At 36.6% G+C, this 23972-nt stretch overlaps 2 protein-coding genes across 2 annotated transcripts; both read right to left on the minus strand.

The window, feature by feature from the left end:
• Positions 1-12570: 12570 nt before the first annotated feature.
• Positions 12571-13065, minus strand: LOC138884031 (uncharacterized). The gene has a single exon (XM_070164770.1). It carries the CDS (start codon positions 13063-13065, stop codon positions 12571-12573), a length of 495 nt encoding a protein of 164 aa, XP_070020871.1.
• Positions 13066-13527: 462 nt separating this feature from the next.
• Positions 13528-16521, minus strand: LOC104221148 (L-type lectin-domain containing receptor kinase IX.1-like). Its single transcript, XM_009772144.2, has one exon. The coding sequence runs from the start codon at positions 16174-16176 to the stop codon at positions 14137-14139; it is 2040 nt and encodes a 679-aa protein (XP_009770446.2). The 5' UTR covers positions 16177-16521; the 3' UTR covers positions 13528-14136.
• Between the last annotated feature and the right edge of the window lie 7451 nt (positions 16522-23972).

Here is a 23972-nt window from a genome sequence, read left to right on the forward strand (position 1 = left end):
ACCTAAATGATAATTATCACAATTAATTAAAAAACATATTAAAAGAAAACTATTCAAAACCAAAGTTAACCTTGAAAGGTGCAAATTAAACTATTTATGTGATTTTTCCTTTTTATAAAATAACTTAATTACTAATTAATTCTTAAAAATGCAAAGTTAAATCCTAAATGCACATGCAACGTATTTGTTGTATTTTTTTATTAATTAAATAAAATACATGTGCACAGACAAATAAAAACACTTGACAGAAAATGCCACAAAAATCCACAAAATTTGCAAATAATGAAAAATTATTTTGTTTTGAATTTATGGGACTAATTCATATAGGGCAAAAATCACGTACTCACATTATGTACGTACAGACCTATGCATTACATGACATTTATACGCATATGCATGACATTATAGATATTTCATTATTAACAGAGCTATCCAGGCTTACAGGTTGAGTCCTTTACTTCATGTTTCCTCCATGTCCTTTATATAACGATTTACATGCCTTACATACTCAGTACATTATTCGTACTGATGTCTTTTTATTGGGGAGGTTGCATTCATTCCTGCAGGTATAGATAATCAGTTTGGCGATCCCTCATAGTAGACGAGGTTAGCATTCAACGAAGGACCGGTAAGACTCCACCTCATTCGGAGTGCAGCCGAGTCTATGACTCATCGTGTTAGGGTTTTGCTTTATACTTATGGGTCAGCTGGTCCCCTGTCCCATTTGATATTGAACAATTTTAGAGGCTTTGTAGATAAAGGTTCATTTTGTACAGTATATCAAAGGCCTTGACAGCCCACATGTATTCATGTTTTATAAACGATGGTTCATTGATATAACATTTTCCCACTTACAATTGTACATTACGAGTTGTGTCCATGTTGGCCCATGATAGTTATACAAAAAGAAAAAGGAGTAGCAGAGTGGTTCGCTCGGGCCAGTGCGGCACTGGGTGCTAGCCACGCCTCCCCAGGTTTGGGGCGTGACAAAGTGGTATTAGAGCGTGTCACGACCCAAATTTCACTAAGGGTCGTGATGGTGCCGGACACCATTGTCAGGCAAGCAAGCCAAAATACTTAATTAAATTCTCGTTTTAATAATTTTGAAAACCATGATTTTCCTTTGATTTCACTAGTAAAAGATAATCATTTCAAATCAAATACGAATGTTAAGAAGTTAATAAAAGATATCCTATAATCATCCCAGAACCCGGTGTCACAAGTGCATGAGCATTTACTAGGGAATGAAATAAAATACAGTAACTGTCCGGAATACAAGGTGGACAGAAATGAAAACACCGTAAAATACTCTGAAGAGGACTCTGTTGGCTGCGGGTCATCTCGATAAATGCAGCTCACCCAAGTCTCTGTATCAACCATGCCACTATGACTCTAAGCCACTAGCCACATATGAATCTGTGCAACAAAAATGCACAACAAGTGTAGTATGAGTACAAAAAAAACATGTACCCAATGAGTATCCCGTCTAATCTCAAAGAAGTAGAGATGAGAGGTCGACTTCGACACTTACTAGTGGTCCAATGATAATATAGTAAAAATGTGAGGAGATCAGGGAATTTAATAAAACAACAATTATAATTCATAAAGCCAGATATCAGGTAAACAACTTCCTAAATAATAATGGATTTCCAAAGATTTACTTTTCATTATCTTTATCACTTTATCTCCATCCAGGAAAGGCAAATGTCAACATTTATAAATCTCAAACAACAATACAAGCATGCGTATATCATACCGAGGTCGTACGACCCAATCCAACATAAATATAAAATGTGTACTGCCGAGGGTCGAACGACGCAAACCATAGATCCATCTATTACCCCGCTCGTGAATCATCCATGTGACACGGTCAACATACAGTAAACAAACACCCTGCTCGCGAATCATACATGCGACGCAGGTACACATAGAATCATATATTCAAACAGTTAATCAAGACTTCATCAGGGAACAACTATCTAAGGAAAAATCCAATTCTCTTTTTACAATTCAAGAAAATGAAGCTTAATTTTTTTTTTTAGAAATTCACTTACTAATCCGATGTGATTTAAGCAATGCAAACCATCAATAGGATTACAAATATTTCCAAGTATAGCATGTTTTTGGGTCCTAGACTACCAGGACAATAGCATAATAGTAGCTACGCACGGACTCTCATCACCTCGTGCGTACGTAACCCCCACAAATAGGAGCACATAACCAATTAACTCACCTATGGGGACAATTCCCTATTGTCACACCTCATTTTCCGCCCCCGCGAGGGGTGAAAGAGTTTTTCCAATTAAAGGACAATCGAAACGGGATTTGTTTATTTATTTTAGAGTCGCCACTTGGGAGATTTTAGGGTGTCCCAAGTCACCAATTTAATCCCGAATCGAGGAAAATAATGACTCTGTATTACAGTCCGCGAACCAGAAATCCGGATAAGAAATTCTGTTAATCCGGGAGAAGGTGTTAGGCATTCCCGAGTTCCGTGGTTCTAGCACGGTCGCTCAACTGTCATATTCGGCTTGTTTATCTGATTTTTTATACAATTATGAGCTTATGTGCGGATTTTAACTCTTTACCTCTTTCATTATTATTATTATTATTTTACAGGGAATTGCAACGTTGTGAAAATGTATTTCGAACCGCGTCACAATCAATGTACCCGTGATCGTCGACACACTTTGACTCCGTTGAGATTTGGATTTGGGTCACATAAATGTGCACCCGAGTTTAAGAAGATTAAATTATTAAAGGCGCGCCTAAATTGACTAGCGTATCATTTGTTTTGGGTAGGGCCGTGAAATTTTGCTAAACGGTCCATCCCAAAGTCTAAGCAATAATAAAGCAAATATTTACTGAGGGCCCCGCAAATTTGTATTTTTTATTCAGCGAGGCTCACCTCATTCTTATTTTTTTAAAAGGAATTTGCAACGTCATGGACACGCATCTCGAACCACGTCATAATCAATGTACTCGTGATTAGAGACACATTTCGACTCCGCTGAGATTTGGATTTGGGTCACATAAATGTGCACCCGAGTTTAGGAAAGTAAGATTAATTAAGACGTGTCCTAAAGAAACTAGTGTGTTGTTATTTTGGGTAAGGCCGTGGAGTTCGCTAAGCGGTCTATCCCGAGTTCTAAGTAATTAACACACACATTTTGTGAGGGCCCCGCAATATGCATTTTTATTTGGCGAGGTTCGTCTCATTATATTTTTTTTTTATTCTTTTTAAAAAAAAAGATAATCTTAAAATGACTACATTTTTCTATTAAGTTTAGTCTCTAAAATAAAGAAAGAAAATCCTAATTAATTAGGAGTTAGAAGAAATTAAGAACATGTAACATACTAATTGCTAGATTAGGACCAATATTAAATGAAAGAATTTTAAAGAAAAAATTCGAAATTATAAATTAAATAAGAAATTTGACAAAGAATATTCAAAAGAAATCAAATATAGCTAGATTGAAGTTCGCATTGTTATATAAAAAAAACAACTATTGGAATTAATTATTCATAACCATTTGAAACTAGATTTAACCACAATTACTAAAGCTTATTAGAAAGATTATTAAACTTAAACATTATCTAGTCTTGTTTGGCTTTAACTAAATTTAACTATCCATTCATGATTGACCTACTGTTGACCGTATTAAAACTTTCATAGCTAGTGAATTAACCCATTTTGCCAAGCTGATTCACTAAAGACCAACTTATGTTATTTTTCTCTTATTCCAATTATTAAACAGTAATACATGAAATAGCCTAAATACAATCAGTAAAAGAAACGAAGAAAAAGCGAAATTAAAACTTCAAAGTTCCATTCTTCATGTATTCATGCTTTCACATTTTTCAGCTTGCAATAGCTAGTATTACAGTCGTGTACCTGGTATTTGAATACAAGGAAAGGAAGAATAGGATCAGCAGCAGTAGAAACAGCGCAGCAACAACAAACAACCAGCAGTCAGAAAACCCAGCAGTAGACTTGAAAACCAAACAGAAATTCCAGCAACCACTCAATAAAGCAATAACAAAGGACCAACAGTTAACTCAAGAAGCCAATTGAAAATCCCGGAAGCAAACAGTAGGTAGAGATCACACTCAGGAATACACAGAAATAGTATTCGGATATTTTAGAAATCCTCTTCTTCAAGATTAAAAGTATGTTCTTATCTCCTCTTTAGTTCTGAAGTTTATCTCTCCCAAAAATTCTTCTCTTAAGTGTCAAATGAGTCCTCCTTTTTATACCAAAAACAAGACTCTTTCTTTTTCTTTTTTACCCCATTCCTTTTTACTTTTTTTTTTAAACCATTATTACTACCCTTTTTACCTCTTTTACTTTATTAACCCAATATTCTTTTATTATATGCACCCTTTAACATTTTATTATTACCTACACTTTTACTTTAGTAAAAGTAGTCAACGTGGGCCCCCATGTTCCCTCTTTTTGAAAAGAAGACATCATTATCAACCTTTTCCTTTTTGCTTTTATTATTATGTCTTGTCCCCCACCATAATTAAATAATCCATAATTGGTTAATTCCCGTTTTATCCCTAAAACTACTGTTACGCCCTAATTCAAAATCTGTTCAAACTTCAGAATTATCTAAGAACCTAAAATTAAATTACCAGCTATAACCAATCTCTAATCCAGTTCAATCCACAAATTCAAACTTAAACGATGAACAACAAATCAACAATCGGAATTATTTTGACTGAACGATATTTTTAACAACACATATATTTTCAGAATATTAACAAATTGAACATAACAAATAAGTAGATTTGAATTGCTAAATTCAATAATCATTTGATCTTTAAACTAAATCTAACAACATTACAACCAAGATGAATATTCAAATTAAATCAAGCATTTAAAACATAAAATCACATTAAATCACCGGATTAAGAACGAACTTCAAACAAAAGATACATGAATTTAATCTAAACTAATCAAGAAATAATTACTTGAATTTCAACTTGAATCTAACAACATTAACAATTTCTAAAAAAAAAATACATAAAATACATGAAACAAACTGAAGAAATAATTACTTAAATTTCAATTCGAAATCTAACAACATTAAATTAAACTAACAACTTCTTTTACAAAAATAAATAAAAACACATGAAATAAACTGGAAAAAAATTAATTAAATTTCTATTTGAATCTAAAAATTAAACTAACAAAAACACATGAACAAACTGAAAAACTAATTAATTAAACGATAAACACGAACAAAACAAAATCAAACATTTACCGATTTTAGATCCGAGAATATCAAAACAAAAATACGGACAAAATGAAACTCAAGCCCACTAACCGGATCGGAATGACGGTGAACTCGAACGAAAACAAATCTGCCCGGAAACAATTATCGCACCAAAATAACTTGACGCCGAAGACGGCCACGAACGGACGATCGAAGAAGATGGTCATTTGGCGTCGTTTGAAGACGACGCAGCGGCAGCGAGGATACAGTGAAGCAGCAGGCAGCAGCAGTCTTTGACAAAGCAGCAGAAATTGGATCAAAAGTTTAACACGTTCAATGGGGGCAGCAGCAACGAGCTGGAAGACGCAGCCGTGGCAGCGGGGTGGTCGTCCATGGCTGGACGTAGAAACAGCAACAGTGACGACGCTGCAGTGGCTATGACGAAGGAGAAGAAACAGCAGTGATGGTGGTTTGGACATGAAGCAGATGCTCGACGAGCAGAAACGCAGCAACATTGTTGCTCGTCAATGGCGGACGGTGGAGGGGTCGTTTGAGAAGGTGAAACAGCAGCGATGAAGTGTTGTGGTCGCGCGTCATGGTGGGCTTGGACGATGAAGAAGACGGCGCAGCAGGGGTGGTCGTTAAGGGTGGTGAAGCAGCGAGAGGGAGAGGCAGCCATGGCAGCTGGAGGGGAGGTTGAGGAAGATGATACAGTAGGGGGGCGAGTAGCTTTTTTTTCTAGATTTAGGATTTTGTTTGTGAAATGGAAGATAGGGAGATAGGGGTGTTGGGTCTTTTGGGTTATGGACTGGGTCGACCCGGTTTGAAATGGACCGGGTCGTAGGGGAAGGTTGGGTATCTTTGGGCCTGTGACTTAAAATTGAAGAAAAGGCTCAATCCGATCTCTTCTATTTTTTGTCCTTTTCTATTTATTCAATTTCCTAAATAATAATAAAGCTAAAATGCTAAGATTAAATTATAAAACCCAAAAATTATCTAGAAATATTAATTAACTGTTAGTAACAATTAACACACAATTAAATAGCGACTAATGAAAAAAAAATCACACAATTTGGACATTAAGTGCTAACAATGCAACATACATTATTGTTATGATTTTCTCATTTTGTAAAATAAACTTAATTACATCTAATTGTAGAATTACATTTTTAATGCAAATATGACATATTTTTTTATTAATTTAACAAATAAACATGCACAGACAAAAATACAAACAATTATAAAAAATGCAACTAAAATTCTAAAGTTGCACGCAAAGAAAAATTATTTTATTTTGACTTTTTTGGGAGTAATTCTCATATAGGGCAAAAATCACGTGCTCACACCTATTACAAGGTTAGAAAGGATACTCACCTCACTACGAAGCCTATATTCCGATTCAAGAACGCGCTCAAACCTCTAATTTAGAGTCGAACAATCCAAAACTATTCAAATAGGGTAAGAACTAGTCAATACATGCTCAAAAGTTTATATTCTAATTATTAAACCAATTTCTCAACCCTAAATGCAGGGTTCCTAAAATTCATCCCCGGGCCCACGTGCCTGGATTCTGAATATTTTTGAAGAAAATTGTTACCCATAACCTAAGGATCAAGAATATATGATTTTTATTCCATTCCCTAACAAATTTCGTGGTTAAATTGTTTTTACCAAATTCTAGGTTTTTCATCTAAAATCCTTGACTTTCCCTAATTTTCACATGTTAATCTACCCATAAGCTATGTATTTAACTTATGATGTTTAGAAATTACTTACCTCTTTGATGATGATGGAATCCCTCCTCAAATGCTCTCAAAAATTGCCTAAGGCCAAGTGGGAAATGAAGGAAATGGGCTAAGTCTCGGGATAAAAAGCCCTGAGTTCCAGTTGCATTTGCGATATCCGACTCGCAAATGCAATGTCACATTTGCGACAATTGCATCACAAATGTGAAGCCTAGCCCACCCTGCCCTGGTCTCATTTGCGATAATATTCTTCGCAAATGCGAAGGTGACAGCTTTGCAAAATCGATCCTTCGTTCGCAAATGCGAACTTTCCCCTAGAAGCCCAGGCTTGCTAATGCGAACAGAAACTCGCAAATGCGAGGTCACATTTGCGACCAATGCATCGCAATTGCGATCATACCAGTGCCAGCAATCATATTTCTTAGCAAATCACTCCGAAGTTATCTCAGATCACACCCGAGCCCCCGGGGCTCCAAACCAAACACCCGCACAAGTCTAAAAACATAACACGGACTTGCTCGATGCCTCATATCACATTAAACAACGCTAAAACCATGAATTGCACTCCAGGTGTAATTGGGAACTCTCCCCTTCCTTTGTTAATATTAAAAAAGCAACTGTTCTCTGGTAGACGTAGGATTATTTTGATCCGAACCACGTTAAATCTTGTGTTCTTTCTTTTACGTTTCCGCTAACAATTGGTATCAGAGCGACAGGATTCTTTAACGATCCAAGGAGGAAGAACAAGCAAATATGAGTTCCATGAAGTTTGAAATTGATAGATTCAATGGACGCAACAACTTCAATATCTGGAAGATCCAGATGATGGCGTTACTGCGGAGGGAAGGTTCAATCCATGCTATTGACGGAAAGTATCCTACGGATATATCAGCTCCCGACAAGGAGAAGATTGAAGGGGATGCATTGAGTGCAATCCAACTATCCCTTGCACCTAACGTGCTTTGTGAAGTGAGTACGGGTACCGAAGAGACGGCCAAACAGTTGTGGGAAAAGCTAGAAGGGCTATACCAAGACCGATCAGTGACAACAAGAATGTTGTTACAACGGCGTCTTCACACATTTAAGATGGGGTCAGGTACTTCGTTACAAGATCATTTAGATGCGTTTAATAAACTTGTCATGGACTTACAGATTGCAGGAATTAAAAGGGAGGAGGAGACGCTTGCATGTGCTTTGCTATTTTCATTGACTTCAGGATATCGTGATATTGAGAATTCAATGATGTATAGCAAGGAGCCTATCAAGCTTGAGCAAGTGCGGCAGGCACTTAACTCTAGTGATGTGCGGAGGCACATTGAAGGAGATAGAGATGACCAGGCAAGTGGCCTCTTTGTAAGAGGCCGGACTAGCCAACAGGGAAAGACCAAATCAAAGCACAGATCAAAGTCTCGTGTGAACAAGAAGAATACAGAGTGTTGGGGTTGTGGCAAGAAGGGGCACTTTGAACGAGATTGCCCAATGTCAAAGTCCAAGGAAAAGGCGAGTGCATCTACAGTTGAACAGGTACATAATTTTGATAATGATTATGTACTAACAACATCGTGTAATAATAATAGTAGTTATGAAAACAAATGGGTGTTAGACTCTGCTTGTACTCTGCATATGACGTTCCGAAAAGACTGGTTTAGCAGCTACGAGAAAAGTGGAGGAACCGTAGTAATGGGCAATAATGCAACTTGTGCAATAGTTGGCATTGGCTCAGTTCGGGTTCGCTGCCATGATGGAATCGTGAGGACTATTACACAAGTCCGTCATGTTCCTGATCTGAAGAAGAATTTGATCTCCTTGGGTACTCTGGATGAACAAGGCTACAGGTACATGAGCGAAGCAGGAACTATGAAGGTGACTAAAGGTTCTTTAGTCATGCTGAAAGGCAAGCTGGAGAACGGCCTTTACACATTGGCCGGAAGCACCATTGTTGGCTCTGCAAATGCATCTACAGTGCAGTTATCTAATGATGACAAGGCAAGACTATGGCACATGAGACTGGGTCATATGAGCGCACGTGGACTGGAGATGTTGAGCAATCGTAAACTTTTGGAAGGTGAGAAGATCAGCACGCTTGACTTCTGTGAGCACTGCGTTCTAGGGAAGCAGAAGAAGGTCAGCTTCAGCACTGGCAAACACAAGACAAGAGGAGTGCTAGACTACATCCATTCAGATTTATGGGGTCCTTCTAAACTTCCATCGAAGGGCGGAAAGAGGTATCTTCTCATTTTTATTGATGATTTCTCACGAAAGGTTTGGGTGTATTTTTTGAAGGCAAAAAGTGATGCTTTTGAAGCATTTAAAGAGTGGAAGATTTTGGTTGAAAATCAAATGGAGCGGAAAATCAAGTATCTTCGCACAGACAATGGCTTGGAGTTTTGCAATGAAGAGTTTAATGAATTCTGCAAGGTTCATGGGATCTCAAGACATAGGACTGTCAGGCATACCCCACAGCAGAATGGAGTTGCCGAGAGAATGAACAGAACTCTTCTTGAAAAGGCTCGTTGTATGCTCCTACAAGCCAAAATGTCCAAAGTATTTTGGGCTGAAGCAGTTCACACTGCTGCTCATATTGTCAATCGATCTCCAGCATCGGCAATTGACTTTAAGACTCCGAATGAGGTATGGTCAGGTGAACCCTCTAACTATTCATACTTACGAGTATTTGGGTGTCCAGCTTATTATCACGTTAATGAAGGAAAGCTTGAACCAAGGGCTAAGAAGGCCATATTCGTAGGGTATGTGGATGGAGTAAAAGGGTACAAACTTTGGTGTTTGTCTTTACTCAAATTTATAGTTAGTAGAGATGTCACCTTCGATGAATCCTCTATACTTGATCCCCGTAAAGTTTCCGTGGAGTTTTCAGGAAACAAGAACAACGAGCAGGTGGAGCTTCCGGTGGAGCTTGCCAAGGAAAAGGATCAAGAGACTCAGGTTAAAGATGAGTCAGAAGATGTAGGCGTTGAAGAACTTGCTGTCAATGAACCATACACAATTGCGAAGGGGAGGGAGAAGAGGCAGACACGAGAACCGGAACGCCTTATAAATCAAGCAAACTTGATTGCATATGCGTTCGTAGCTGCACAAGAAGAGATTAAAGATCTGGAGCCCTCCTCGTATATTGAAGCAACTTCTTGCAAGGATGCCGCACAATGGCGGTTAGCCATGACTGAAGAGATGGAGTCTCTTCACAAGAATCAGACATGGGTCTTAGTGAAAAGACAAAAGGGGAAGAGGACAGTTGGATGCAAGTGGGTCTACCGAAAGAAAGAGGGAATTCCTGAAGTGGAAGATGCTAGGTTCAAGGCGAGATTGGTTGCAAAAGGTTTCAGCCAAAAGGAGGGAATTGACTACAATGAGATTTTCTCTCCGGTCGTGAAGCATAGCTCAATTCGCGTGCTACTAGCATTGGTTGCACAATTTGACTTGGAGCTTCAACAGCTTGATGTCAAAACTGCTTTCTTACACGGTGATCTAGAAGAGACAATCTATATGGATCAACCTGAAGGTTTCCTAGCTGAGGGAAAAGAAGATCACGTATGCCAACTAAAGAAGTCTTTGTATGGTTTGAAGCAATCCCCTAGACAGTGGTACAAGAGGTTTGATGCATTCATGACTACACATGAATTCTCAAGGAGTGCATTTGATAGCTGTGTGTATCACAAGAAGATGTCTGGTAACTCAATGATTTATTTACTGTTGTATGTTGATGATATGCTTATTGCTGCTAACAACATTACAGAGATAAATGCTTTGAAGAAACTGTTGAGTAAGGAATTTGACATGAAGGATTTAGGAGCTGCAAAGAAAATCCTTGGTATGGAGATTTCAAGAGAAGACGATGTTGTACATCTTTCTCAGAAGAGGTATATTGAAAGGGTTCTCGAGAGATTCAATATGCAAACGTGCAAGCCTGTAAGTACACCATTAGCTCCTCATTTTAAACTTTCAGAGTCACAAATGCCTCAGTCCGAGGATGAGGTGGAGCATATGTCAAAGATTCCTTATGCCAGTGCAGTTGGTAGTATTATGTATGCTATGGTATGCACACGTCCAGATATTGCTCAATCTGTAAGTGTGGTAAGTAGATACATGTCCAACCCAGGAAAGAGGCATTGGGAAGCTGTCAAGTGGATATTGAGATATCTCAAAGGAGCTTCTGGTGTTGGTCTTACCTTTCGAAAAAGTGGTACAGGTATTTCAATTCTCGGTTATGTGGATTCTGACTATGCAGGAGATCTTGACAGAAGAAGGTCCACAACTGGATACATCTTTACCCTCGTTGGCAGTGCCGTCAGTTGGAAGTCGACTTTGCAGTCGATTGTCGCTTTGTCTACGACAGAAGCAGAATACATGGCAGCAGCGGAGGCGGTAAAGGAAGCTATCTGGTTGAAAAGTTTAGTAGCGGAATTGAGTTTGGTTCAGCTGGAATCAACTCTTAGATGTGATAGTCAGAGTGCTATTCATCTAATGAAAAATCAGAGATTTCATGAGCGCACTAAACACATTGATGTCAGATTTCATTTTATTCGAGATGTTATTGATGAGGGAACTATCAAGGTCGTGAAGGTTATCACAGACGATAATGCTGCAGACATGTTGACCAAGATAGTCCCGCTCGCTAAGTTTGCACACTGCAAGGACTTGGCGGGGGTGTGCATCAACTGATGCAACTCCGAAGAGAACAGTTGCTAGGTGGAGGTGGTATGTTCAACAATGGTTTGATTCTTCTTGTTTCTTACAACGGGGTTGCCCAGTAAGCTTAGAAGTTTTGGCCAGAGTTGTTCACACGCTCGAAACGCAAACCAAGGTGGAGATTGAAAATGTTGGTTTATGTTTAGTCAACAATGGCTCAACAATGGCATGCTGAAAATGTTGGTTTATGTTTAGTCAACAATGACATGCCAATTGGAAGAGTTGGTGGAAAGAGTTGGTGTGGATGCTAGGAGGAAGCTTCCTCCTTTGATGTCACCCATGACATCAAGAGGAGGTAGTTTGATGTCACCAATGACATCAAGAGGAGGTCTTTACCTCTATAAATAGATGCACTCCTTCACTTGTAGAAATCATCCCAAAATAATACAATACATTGTAGTGAGTAGAGAGTTAAGAGAGAAATTCTCTTAAGTGTAATTGGGAAATCTCCCCTTCCTTTGTTAATATTAAAAGGGCAATTGTTCTCTGGTGGACGTAGGATTATTTTGATCCGAACCACGTTAAATCTTGTGTTCTTTCTTTTACGTTTCCGCTAACAATTGGTATCAGAGCGACAAGATTCTTTAACGATCCAAGGAGAAAGAACAAGCAAATATTTCACAACCCCAAAATACTAGTTATGACCTTCTGCACCTATTTCTTAAATTTCAACATTCTTGCTATTGTTGTTACTTCTTATTTGCAAATGAAAAAAAAAAACTTGTGGGATTCAAGCCAGGGGCGGAGCTAGGATTCAGAGTGTGTGGGTTCTAAAATTTAAAATAAGACTGACCTAAAACTAATATACAATATCAAACTGACTAAAGAATGAGTATCGATATTTAATATATATTTAAAAAGTAACGAAAGACAAACACAATATACGAATATAAACATTATCATTTCAATTGCACTCGACGAGTTGTCATGTTTTGAAAACGATCAATGATCGCATCATTAGATACACTTTCAAATACTTCATCCTCTATAAAACAAACTAAACAATCATTCAAAAAGTCATCACCAATCCTGTTTCGAAAATCATTTTTAATAAACTTCATTGAAGAAAAAGCTCTTTCAACCGTTGCAGTAGCCACAAGTAATATCAAACTCAGCTTCACAAGCAAATAAACAAGTCCCCATTTCTTGTGAATATTTGTTTTAACCAATGTCTTTGACAGATCACCAAGCCCTTTCAAGTTAGAGAATGCATTGTTCATTTCTCGCACATAGTCAATATAGTTGTCAAGCTCATAACTAAGATCTTCAAGCTTAGAAGCAATGAACTCATTTGGATAATATGTAGCAAGTTTCATAATCTTGTTTTTATCATAATTCACAAAAGAATCATCGGGACTCAAACTAGTCATACCAAGAAGTAAGGAAGTATTCATTTCACTAAAACGATTGTTAAGCTCCGAAAGTTGCAAATCAATAACAGCACAAAAAACTTCTACGAGGTTGACAATAGCATTATTCCCCCAAAATCTCTTTTTGGAAAGACAAAACCACGAGGTTGACAAGCTCCATTTTGTATATAATTTCTCCTTAAATACAAATACAGAATTTCGAAAAAAGTTATTGGATTCGCCCGAACCCGCACATCTCACCAGGCCCCCTTTAGTGTCACTAGCGTTTTCAAACGCAGAAGAAGATTCTGTTTCGCTGCCCTTTCTTCAGCCAAGAATCACCGATAATTCATGTGATTCATGTATTATATTGTCTTCAAATGATCCTTATGTCCTTATCTCATTTATCAGTACATTGGACTAGTTTCTCATGCTCACGTGTAAAGCTACTTTATAAGATGCTTTTGGACTATCATTCTCCTCGTATAATTATTTTTGTAGAAAGTAGATGCTGCAATATTTTCTCACATGGTAGGGTAGGCAATATTTTGTTGACTTGCCTTTCTTTAATACACAAAAGCTTCAATATAATTATTCCTTAAAGCTGATGCCCATAATAGTTTTAATTGGGTCTTATTCACATCAGGAGTACCTCAAGTCGTCTTTGGACACATAGTTAGCCCATATAAACATTTAAAAGTTAGGGGGCTTTACATTTCTAGTCAGATGGAGGTAACAACACTACTCTGAAGCAAAAAATAGAAAGTGACTTGGCAGCTGCTCAACTTTATGCAAACACATTTTAAACCTAATACTAACGTGTTCGTTTAAGCTGGTATTTTCTCTCATTTTGGTTTTCAGATTCTCGTTATAGTTACAGGATTACACTTTTTAAATATGCTTAGTGTCATTAAATCAAATCTTTGTGCAAGGATATAGGACACAAGTAGACAAATCAAATTTCTAGTTCTGTTCGGAGGAAAAATTGGAGGTAGAGGAAATGTTGATTCAGTCAATCCTGTTCATTAGAAGAGAAGCAACAAAGAGTAAGAAGGAAAAAAGATGGGCATTGCTAGTGATATATTGAATGCAGGGAAATATCATAGCAATGCAATGTCAACGTGGGTACAAGATTGAAGCTGAAGATGAAGACGCTGCATAAGCTGTTGTGGTATTCGAAGAATCGGTGTTGTCTCTGTTCACTGAATAATGACTGCAATATGTCGGCACAGGCATGTTTGGAGGGAGGGTGGGCAATGGAGCTTCAAAATTAAGGACATGAATTGCTTGCCTAATAGAAGGCCTGCATTTGCTATCTGGATGAGCACACCATAAACCAACAATTAGTAAGTGCTTCGTCTCCATTTCATTGAACTCTGATAAGAGTTTAGGATCAGCTGCTTCATTAAGATTTCCCATCCCGTAAAGGCTCCAAACCCAATCAACAAGTTTTACTTGATCTTCTTCAGCTTTAGGATCAATAGCTTTCCTTCCACAAGCTATTTCTAACGCGACAACTCCAAAGCTATAGACATCTGTTTCCTTGCTAGCTTTGCCAGTGATGAAACATTCCGGGGCCATGTAGCCCCTTGTACCTGCCAAAACTGTTGTTTGGGATCCTTTTTCATGGTCAACTAGTCTAGCTAAACCAAAATCCCCAAGTTTGGCATTGAAATTGGAATCCAACATAATATTGCTCGACTTTATGTCCCTATGCACCACACATTGTTCCCATTCTTCGTGTAGATACAGCAGCGTAGAGGCCAAGCCTTGAGCAATCTTGTATCTTATTGGCCATGTCAAATGGCTTTTTCCTTTGAAAAGATGGAAATCTAAGCTTCCATTAGGCATAAACTCATAGACAAGTAGAAGTTCTCTTTTCTCATGGCACCAGCCAATGAGTTGCACTAGATGTCTATGTCTTAGCCGGCTGATGATACTCACTTCTGATGCATACTCTTTTATTCCTTGCTTTGACTCCCTTGAAACCCTCTTAACAGCAACATAGGAATTCAATTCCCTGAGATATCCTTTATAAACACCTCCAAACCCACCCTCCCCGAGCTTATTTTCCTGCGCAAAGCTATTTGTACATCTAGCCAACTCTCTGTAAAGGAACTTCTTTGGTCCTGTGCTTCTTTCAAATTCATGAGTCATAGATCCATCAAAGATGTCATTGTCTTCATCTTCTCTCAACTTCCTCTTTCTCCAAAATGCAAACAACATCAAAACACATACAAAAACCAAAACACAACCACCAGAAACCAATCCAACCACAAGTCCTAACTTGTTTTTACTCTGTGCATGCTCTGGCTTGGGTCTTGGTAAGACTACTCCTGGATTTGTTATGTTGTCGTTAACTTCTAATGAAGAAGTAAAGTTCCAAGAATAGATACTTTGTAATGCAAAGACAAGTCCAGCTCCACCTGTGAAGCCAAAAGTGACCCATTCAGGCAAGTATTCTCTCAGATCGAGATTGTGAGATAGGCTTTGCAGGACAGTGACAGTGGAATTATCTTTGAAACCGGTGAAGACAACAGTAAGATTTTTTGAAGTCGAGTTATAGCTAATCCAGGCATCAGTTCTCCTACCATTCGGAATGCTACTAAACCAGGTCACATTAACAACAGATTGCATAGAGTTGATATCAATACCTACATGATCACCCTTTGGGTCATACTGGACGTTCTGATACGTATCAAACTCCACAGCTACAAAATGATTGCTCGATGTATTCAGTCGTTGAGTATTACTTGTAAGGCCAAGACTGCCACCTCTAGTTGTGTTCTCTGGAGTTCTTGAACCTGAAGGCGCGAGGAAGAAGGCAAGACCATCACCATATCTTGTTCTGCCTTTTGAATTGATGCTAAAGGAGAAGTGAGTACTGAAATCTGTGACATTTCCAGAGGCCTTGTCCCAAAGATGCAGGGGCTTGGAATATGTGGCTCGACCTATGCTAGCGTTTACATGACGATTGATCAGGTCTATGGTAAGTTGAATTGCACCATCTGCTGGATAAGCATCTCTCTCGTATGTTACATTTTGATCGCTGGGTCTAAAACTATCAAAATTGAAGGACAACGAAGTCGCAAAGGGGGTTATGATAAGAAGAAAAACAAGGTATTTGAGAGCAGATAAAGAGGCAAAAACAACCATAGTTGGATGATATGTTTATGAGTTTATCACATTGTTTGAAAACTGAATGTTTATGTACGTAGAACACGTTGCTTAGCTTTTGGTGCAACTCGGTAGAGTTGGGAGGCTTTTGTTGACTTCCTTAGTTCAAAGTCTTTTTTTGGATGTACTCTTTCCCAACAACAACGTACCAAAGGATTGCGTATAGATGTTCATAACACGCAGCGAAAGACAATAATAATCCTAGGCAGATCTTTTCGTCTTTAAAATTTATTTACATATCAATAGATCGGATCTAAGATGTACCTGGTGAAGAAAGTCTCGTTTCAAATTTTTCGATAGTGCGAAGACTCTATGCGTATCTCTTTGATCAACGAAACCCGCAAACAAATTGAACGAAGAATATTGTATTGAAATTTTTCTCAAAAATCTCAACTCAATGTTAGAAGAACAAGAAACACTTTTCTTGTAATTGTATTTTCTCTCTTGGCTTTGTATTATACTCTCACTTTCACAAAGTGTTTTTCTTCTCAAGAATCAATAATGCAAATTTTTCTCCATCACCCTTTATATAACATCACCTAAAACCTTTCCCATTGGTTGAAGTAATGATTTACTTAGGGTAAAAGTTTATTCGAAAATTAAACTTTATGGAACAATTAAGTAAAAATTTGCAGTCCCATTCTAAATGGGTTGCTGCCAGTCAACGTCCTTCATGGACGATGTGTTGGGATATATATTCTATTAACCATGGATTTTGGTTTGGATATAGTATTTATTATGGAATAATTATTTATTTAAGTTTAACAAAATTTTAAATAGATTATATATTCGTTTGTGTCTGTTACTTATATAGTAGATGATTTATTGTATAGAGTTTAGCTTATACACGGAAGATTAAATCATCGGTTCTTATAAGTATAAAGATCATATTCACAATCTAGTGATAGAATTAAGGTTGTATTGTGGTCCGGGCCCAGGCCTAAATGGGCCAAAAGGGCCTGGGCTTAGGCGGGCCGGGCTGAGGCGGTCCTGCCAAATGAGTGGAACCGGCCCACTGCGGTCCTAAGCCCACATGGTCCCGGGCTAAATGGGTCGGGCCCGCGGGCCTAAACGGGCTTTTCTCGTTCCGGGTTATTTTTTAAATTTTTTTTTATCTAAGGCAATTTCTTGTAAACTATATATGTATATACTAATATAAATTGCTTATATATAGCTATATAGCTATATATAGTATATATATAGTATGTATATATAACTATATATTGCCTTATATAATATATATTATATTAAAAGTACGAAGGCCCTTAGTGAAATCTCGTTCGCCTTTTTTACCCTTTAAAAATAGAGCTCACACTAAGACAAAATAGTCATTTTATTATTTTTTTCTAAAATTTAGGATTCTAAAATCAACTAAAATTATTGTTATTAATATTTCCTTATATAAACAATGTAAAAAATTCTAATATTTAGGACTTTAAAAAAATATAATTTAGTACTTACATAGGTGTGCAAGCGTTTACATATTTAAGGAAAATTACTAACGAAGCATTAAAATACTAAACTTCTTTTTGAAAACTTTTGAGCAAATAAAATTTATTTCCTTAAGACTATGAGAACATAATATAGTTACGTAATATTTGACAAGTCAGTATATTATTTTATTCTATTTGATCTATTAAAGCAAATGCACAACTTATATATCGAAGTTATGTAAAGGCATTAGAATACCTTTGCAAAATATAATTATTTTCTTTATTAAGTTAGCTAAATTGGATCAATAGTCTTTATTGGGCTTTTATTTTATAACTCATCACATAGTTTAATAATTTTTGTGCAATTTTTTCAACGCGCGTACTCTTAAACTAGTATATATATATATATATATATATATATATAGTGCCTTATATATAGCTTATATGTATTATATATATATAATATATATACTATATCAAATTTAAACAAAAAATAAATTGCAAAGAAATATTCAAGGGAATGTCTTATAATTTTTATTATTACGACAACAACAAAAAATGGCAATATCTTTCTTAGTCTTCCTTCCCCCAATGGAATGAGCACAACAAGATACTAATACCACCATTAAAAGGAAAAAAAAACTAAGGAAGATGTGCCAAAATACAAGTTACATATTAGTCTATGTATTATCTCTAACAAATCTCATAAATCCTTCAAGGTCCGGAGGAATTTCCATTGGTGGTGGTGGAAAAGAAGCTTGTTCATCACCACTTCCGGGCGAAGCAGCATCCTGCGCAAGTTCTGCTAGCATTTATTCATAAGCTTCGTCTATCTCCGGTTGTGATTTTGCAAGTCCAAAATTTCTTCTTTCGGAACGGATCCAATCTCTGAAGAGTACTGATTTTTCCAAGCTCTCCCTCATAGATGCTCTATGATCACCGATTTGAAGTCTCGCTTGACTGAAAGCGCTCTCCGATGCCACTATTGAAACTTGAACACTTAAAATATCTCGAGTCATCCTTGAAAGAACCGGATAGTGTTTTTGTTTGTCCTTCCACCATTCCAAAACATCGAAGGAGCCGTCGGGATTCTCTGATTCAAGTCCCTGTGACAAATAAACTTAAGCTCATTTAGTTGTGAACTATCACCAATATTATCACCTTGAGAACCCCGGAATTCCGTCCAAGAACTAAGGGTTTTTAGGTCCGCAGTTCTTTTAGATGATTGCGAACTAGATGAAGTAGGAGTTGGAATATTTGGTCTAGCATGATCTAGGGCAAGTTGATAAGCATTATAAATTGTTTGAGCGTTTATTTTAATTGAGGTTTTTGCATCTCCAAGTATTAGCAAATTCCTCAGCTGAAAGTAATAAAGCGTTATAAATTTTTGAGCACCAAAAGTGAGGACCTCCTAATTTCATTGTATGAGATAACACTGCAGCAACACCAAAAATAGGGGGATAGAGAAAAAATATTTTTTAAACTTAGCTTTTTTGTTGATAAATTACCCCACCCTCTGGAAATTGAGTAAATAAATCTGCAAGTGCTGCAATATAAACTAAACAGTTAGAAATAGTAGGATAATATTGCCCAGATAATTCATCTGTAGCAACATAAAATTGTTCTAAAAAGTCTACAAGCATTTTAACATTAGTCCAATTTTGATTTGTAAGGTGCTCATCATCACCTACACGAGCATTATATGTTGCACTTATTGGGTTTCTATATTCATATGCAACAACTAAACTTTCATACATGTAATTCCATCTAGTCGGATAAGGTTTAGGAACCTTTCTTTCTCTAAGGCCAAATTCATCACATTTTTTAAAAGAATTTCTCAGTCTACTTCTACGGTTTGAATAAAAAAGTCAATTAAGAGCCATTTTAACCTTTTCAATTTCTACATTTAAAACTTTCATACCATCACCGACGATTAAATGGTAAATATGAAAAATACATCTAACATGAAAAATATTACTAAATGCAGGATTTAGTGTAGTTGTAAGCAAGCCTATAGCATTAGTGTTACTAGAAGCATTATCCATGAAACCGACATTATTTATCTCTAATGCAAAAATATCTACAAATATCTGCAACTGTTTTAGCAATAAACTTACATGTGTGGCGTGAATTAATTATTCTATAAGCAATAATGTGATTTTGCATTATCCACTCCTCATCTATCCAATGACTTGTAACAGTTACATAATTACAGTCATTACCACTTCTACCAATATCAGTAGTAATAGCAATGCGACAATCTATATGAGTAAATAAATAGCGCAAATATTGTTCATATTCATATTTATATTTATAAATATTGCGCGAGGCCATCCTTTATAAGTAGGATTAAAAATTCTTCTAATATAATGCACAAAATGAAAGTTAGAAGGAAAACTATAGGGTAAGCACATAACAGTAACCATTTTTGCCAACTCTTCACGATCTTTATTTGGATCATAATATAAAATGCCACCGGTAACAGTGTTAATTCCCAGTTGAACTAAATTTGAACCTGTACTAAGGTTAACCGTAGTATCTACACTTGTCCCCTCTTGCGCAACTTTCATTTGTAAATATCTAACTTTATCTCTAGGGTGTTTCAATTTGTGTCTAGTCAAACTACTCATACCACTACGGTCTCCAGTATATTTATGAGCCATCAAAGACCCACAAGTTTTACACTTAGCCTTATTTTGTTCTCTTAGTTGAGTAAAAAAGTGCCAAACAAGAGATGTTTCGGGCCGTTTAGAAGGTTTTCTATTAAAAGTAGGGGTTACTACAGGAGGGTCAAGTGGGGAATCAGTTGGGTTATTAACAGGACTAGTAGGTGTATCATCTAAATCCGGTTGCGTTTCATTTTCTTCATCATTTTCAAGGATAGTTTGATTAGGATAAAGAACATTCATAACTTCTTCATTTAATTGTTGACCTGGTGCAACATCATGGCAAAATTGACTATCAGAAAATTGAAAATAAGGGTTATTACTATCAAAAATAATAGGTGGAGGAGGACGGGTAACAGGTCTGGGTCGGGGAGCCGGGGGAAGAGTAGTAGCTTGACGACTAGATTCACCAATTTTAGATTTTCCCTTACCCTTACCACCAAATATTTTTTTCAAAGAAAAGTCCATATTAATTATAATTATACTAAATAAAACAAACAAAATTATAATATTAAAACTTAAGAGTTGGAACTAGTTTACCGAGTTGACGAACAACTTCTTGAAAATTGAATATCGTTGAAGACTTGAATACTTCAATTCACCAACTTCACAATTTTTCACGAAATTGTAATAATAAAGTAAGCAATTATAGAAGAAAATTAGAGAGAGATTGATGAATTTGTGAGTAAAAATGAAAGAATAAGGGGGTATTTATAGTTCAGAATAGAGAAAAAGTGTAATTATAAAAAATTTGGGGTTAAAACAAAGTTTGGGGGCCAAATGGCTATTTTTTAAAGTTTCAAACGGCTGAAAATTGAAGGCCAACGGCTAGATTTTAAAAATCTGACCGTTGGCCCTTTTTTTAAAAAAAGAAATTTAAAAAATAGTCGTTGGGGCATGTTTGGCCCGGTTGAACCGGCCCAGCCTCGCCTGCCGGTCCCGGGCTCACGGGCTATTTGGTCAGGACCGGCCCGCTATGGGCTTTTGCATCACTAGAGACCGGCCCGTTTGAACCGGTCCATTTGGCCCGTTTAGCATGCGGGCCCGGGCCGATCCCGGGCTAGGCCCGGCCCACAATACACCCTTAGATGGAATTGGACAAACTATCAGGAATGATTGTAGCACAAGATTAAATATAATTTATCTTGATTATGAGAATGGTTTAATTCCAACTTCTTGTGCTAGTACATTTTGTATGTATTGAACGGACCAAGTAGAGATAAGTATTTTATACTGACTTAATAAAATAAATTATCTAGCCATTAAATGTACTTATATTCTTAATCTTGATATAAATATTATTAGTTGTGTATTATTTATTCTTTTGATTTACTAAAAGGCAAGATTCTTTTGTGGGTCAATATGCCTGGTAAATTGGACAATGATGATATACACTGGCGAAGTAATAATTAGTTGATGGAATTCATGTCTCGGTCTAGAGATTGATGACGCACCTTTATGAAAGCTTATAAGTTTTCATGTGTAAACCCTGCAAGTGGATATGTATCCGTCACATGAAATAAGTTAAGCGAAGATCTAAAAGAAATAATCAATGAATTAAATTGTCAGTAATTTAATTTATTCGATTAGTATCTGAATTTTAACATGGGAGTTAATTAATGTTTAATGGAAGAATTTTGAAATTGAACTGAGGAGTGTAATTACGAATTTTTAGTGGAATAATTCGTAATTTATTATGGTAGTATTAATTCGAATATTTCGAATTAAGTCCATAATATGAAGCCTCGTTAGTTAAATACTGTGGTCCCTGTTGTGACCGAATAATTAGGAATTAAATAGAATTACATTTCTTGGTGGAAAAGTAAGACCCAACAGGTTTAGGAAAAGGCTTTAAACCCTAAAACCTGTGGCTATATAAAGAGGTCTTATTCCATAAGGAGACCATGGTTTTACTATACAGTTTTCCTAGGAGAAACTTGCCCACACAAGTTTCGCTTATTCTGGTCATTATTCGGGTCACACAGGAGAAGACTGTGGAACTGGAAGATGATCCCGTGGACGTTTTCGCTCTTGCTTGGAGGCTCTTTTCGCGATTGTTGTCACGCTTCAAGAGATAAGTATCGATCTTATGGTTGATTAAAATCTGTGATTATGTGTTGTCTATATTACATGCAAGTGATCATGGCTATTTGCTTCCGTTGTTCATACCTATTTTCCATCAATGGGTATCAGAGTCTACTAGTATCTAAATAGATAACTTAGATGATATACGTATATATTCGAATATAATATATATGATTCATGATTGGCCTGTTTTAAAGCAAAATCGATTCATCACCGTAGTTGCACAACGCGGTACAACGCTGTGAAATTGTTCAGTTTTGAGTGAATTTTGTGTTTGACACATATAAAATTCCTTAAAAGTGTTCTTCGCCGCCGGCGGTTTTTATGAAACCAATATTTGGTGTTTCATGATTCTTTGGGATTCCTTTAAGCCTATGCTTGATGAAATAATTTTAGAAAAAGAGTACTATTGCTTTTTATTTAATTGAGTCAATGAAAGGAAAAGGTCAAAGAATGGGTTGTCTGGCGGCTGAGGAATGCCAAGTGGTAAATCTGATAGGAATAATTTTCAACTCAATGTGTTGTGAATTGTTTTTTAAAAAACCTAATAACTGATGGTATTTGTTAGCAAATTGATCCACTGTGAAAAGGTGTTCTTGCACATGATGATTGGCCATGCGTTGAATGGCAATTGGTATTGCCAAGTTAATTACGGGCCAATGGATTCCACAAACACAAAGATACCTTCTCTTGATTAAAATAAATTAATTATTTAATCAAAGTAGATTTGTTTTTACTTGGCTTGGTGGCGCGCTTTAGCAACTTCGTGGCAGAAGACAAAGTGTTGTCTTTTAATATTGATTTCACTTCCCTTAATTGTGATCTGCCCGATTCTGTAATGGAAAAGGTTTAATTACATGAGCTTTCCTTAATTGCATGTATATTAATAAATATATATATATATATATATATATATATATATATACATGAAAGAAATGACTTGGCACCTCTCTTATGCCAAGAATCACATTTATCTTTTTTCTCAAATTTTTAAATTTTTACCTACTTTTTTTGCATATTCCCATTTATTATAGTATGATATTTAAGAAAACCCAAAAGTCACGTCACACATTCTCTTAATTACATGTTTACCGGAAAGTCACGTCCTACAATCCTAATTAACCATTCCAAAATTGTCTGTTTGCTTTCCATCGTGGGTAATTTATTTAATTGAATTTATTATATCATTATTGTTGACTGTCGTTTGCTTTCTCTGAGAAACCCAAATAGTATCAATTTATTTTAGTAATCACCACAATAATATCGCGATAATCACTGTATTAATATTGCAAAACTCCTCAACTATTCTAAATATCGAATATTTAAGGGCAGAAACTGATCCAACAACCAACATGGATGTGAAACACAACACATGATCTAAAATTTTATGAAAACAAGATCATACAGGTTCATATGCTTGAGGAGGAAATCAATCTGTAATCACCGAGAAGCAATTGCACTCCGCCTGCTTGCAAAACCGCACGTTAGAGTTGGTTATTCGGAGGAAGCAACATTTTACTTAAGTAATATCTTATATCTAAGAGCACAATTCTATTATAGATGATGGTTTTTTGGTAATAAATGTGAATAT

This window comes from Nicotiana sylvestris, chromosome 12 (assembly GCF_000393655.2).
Source record: "Nicotiana sylvestris chromosome 12, ASM39365v2, whole genome shotgun sequence".
In the NCBI taxonomy this organism is placed as follows: Eukaryota; Viridiplantae; Streptophyta; class Magnoliopsida; order Solanales; family Solanaceae; genus Nicotiana; species Nicotiana sylvestris.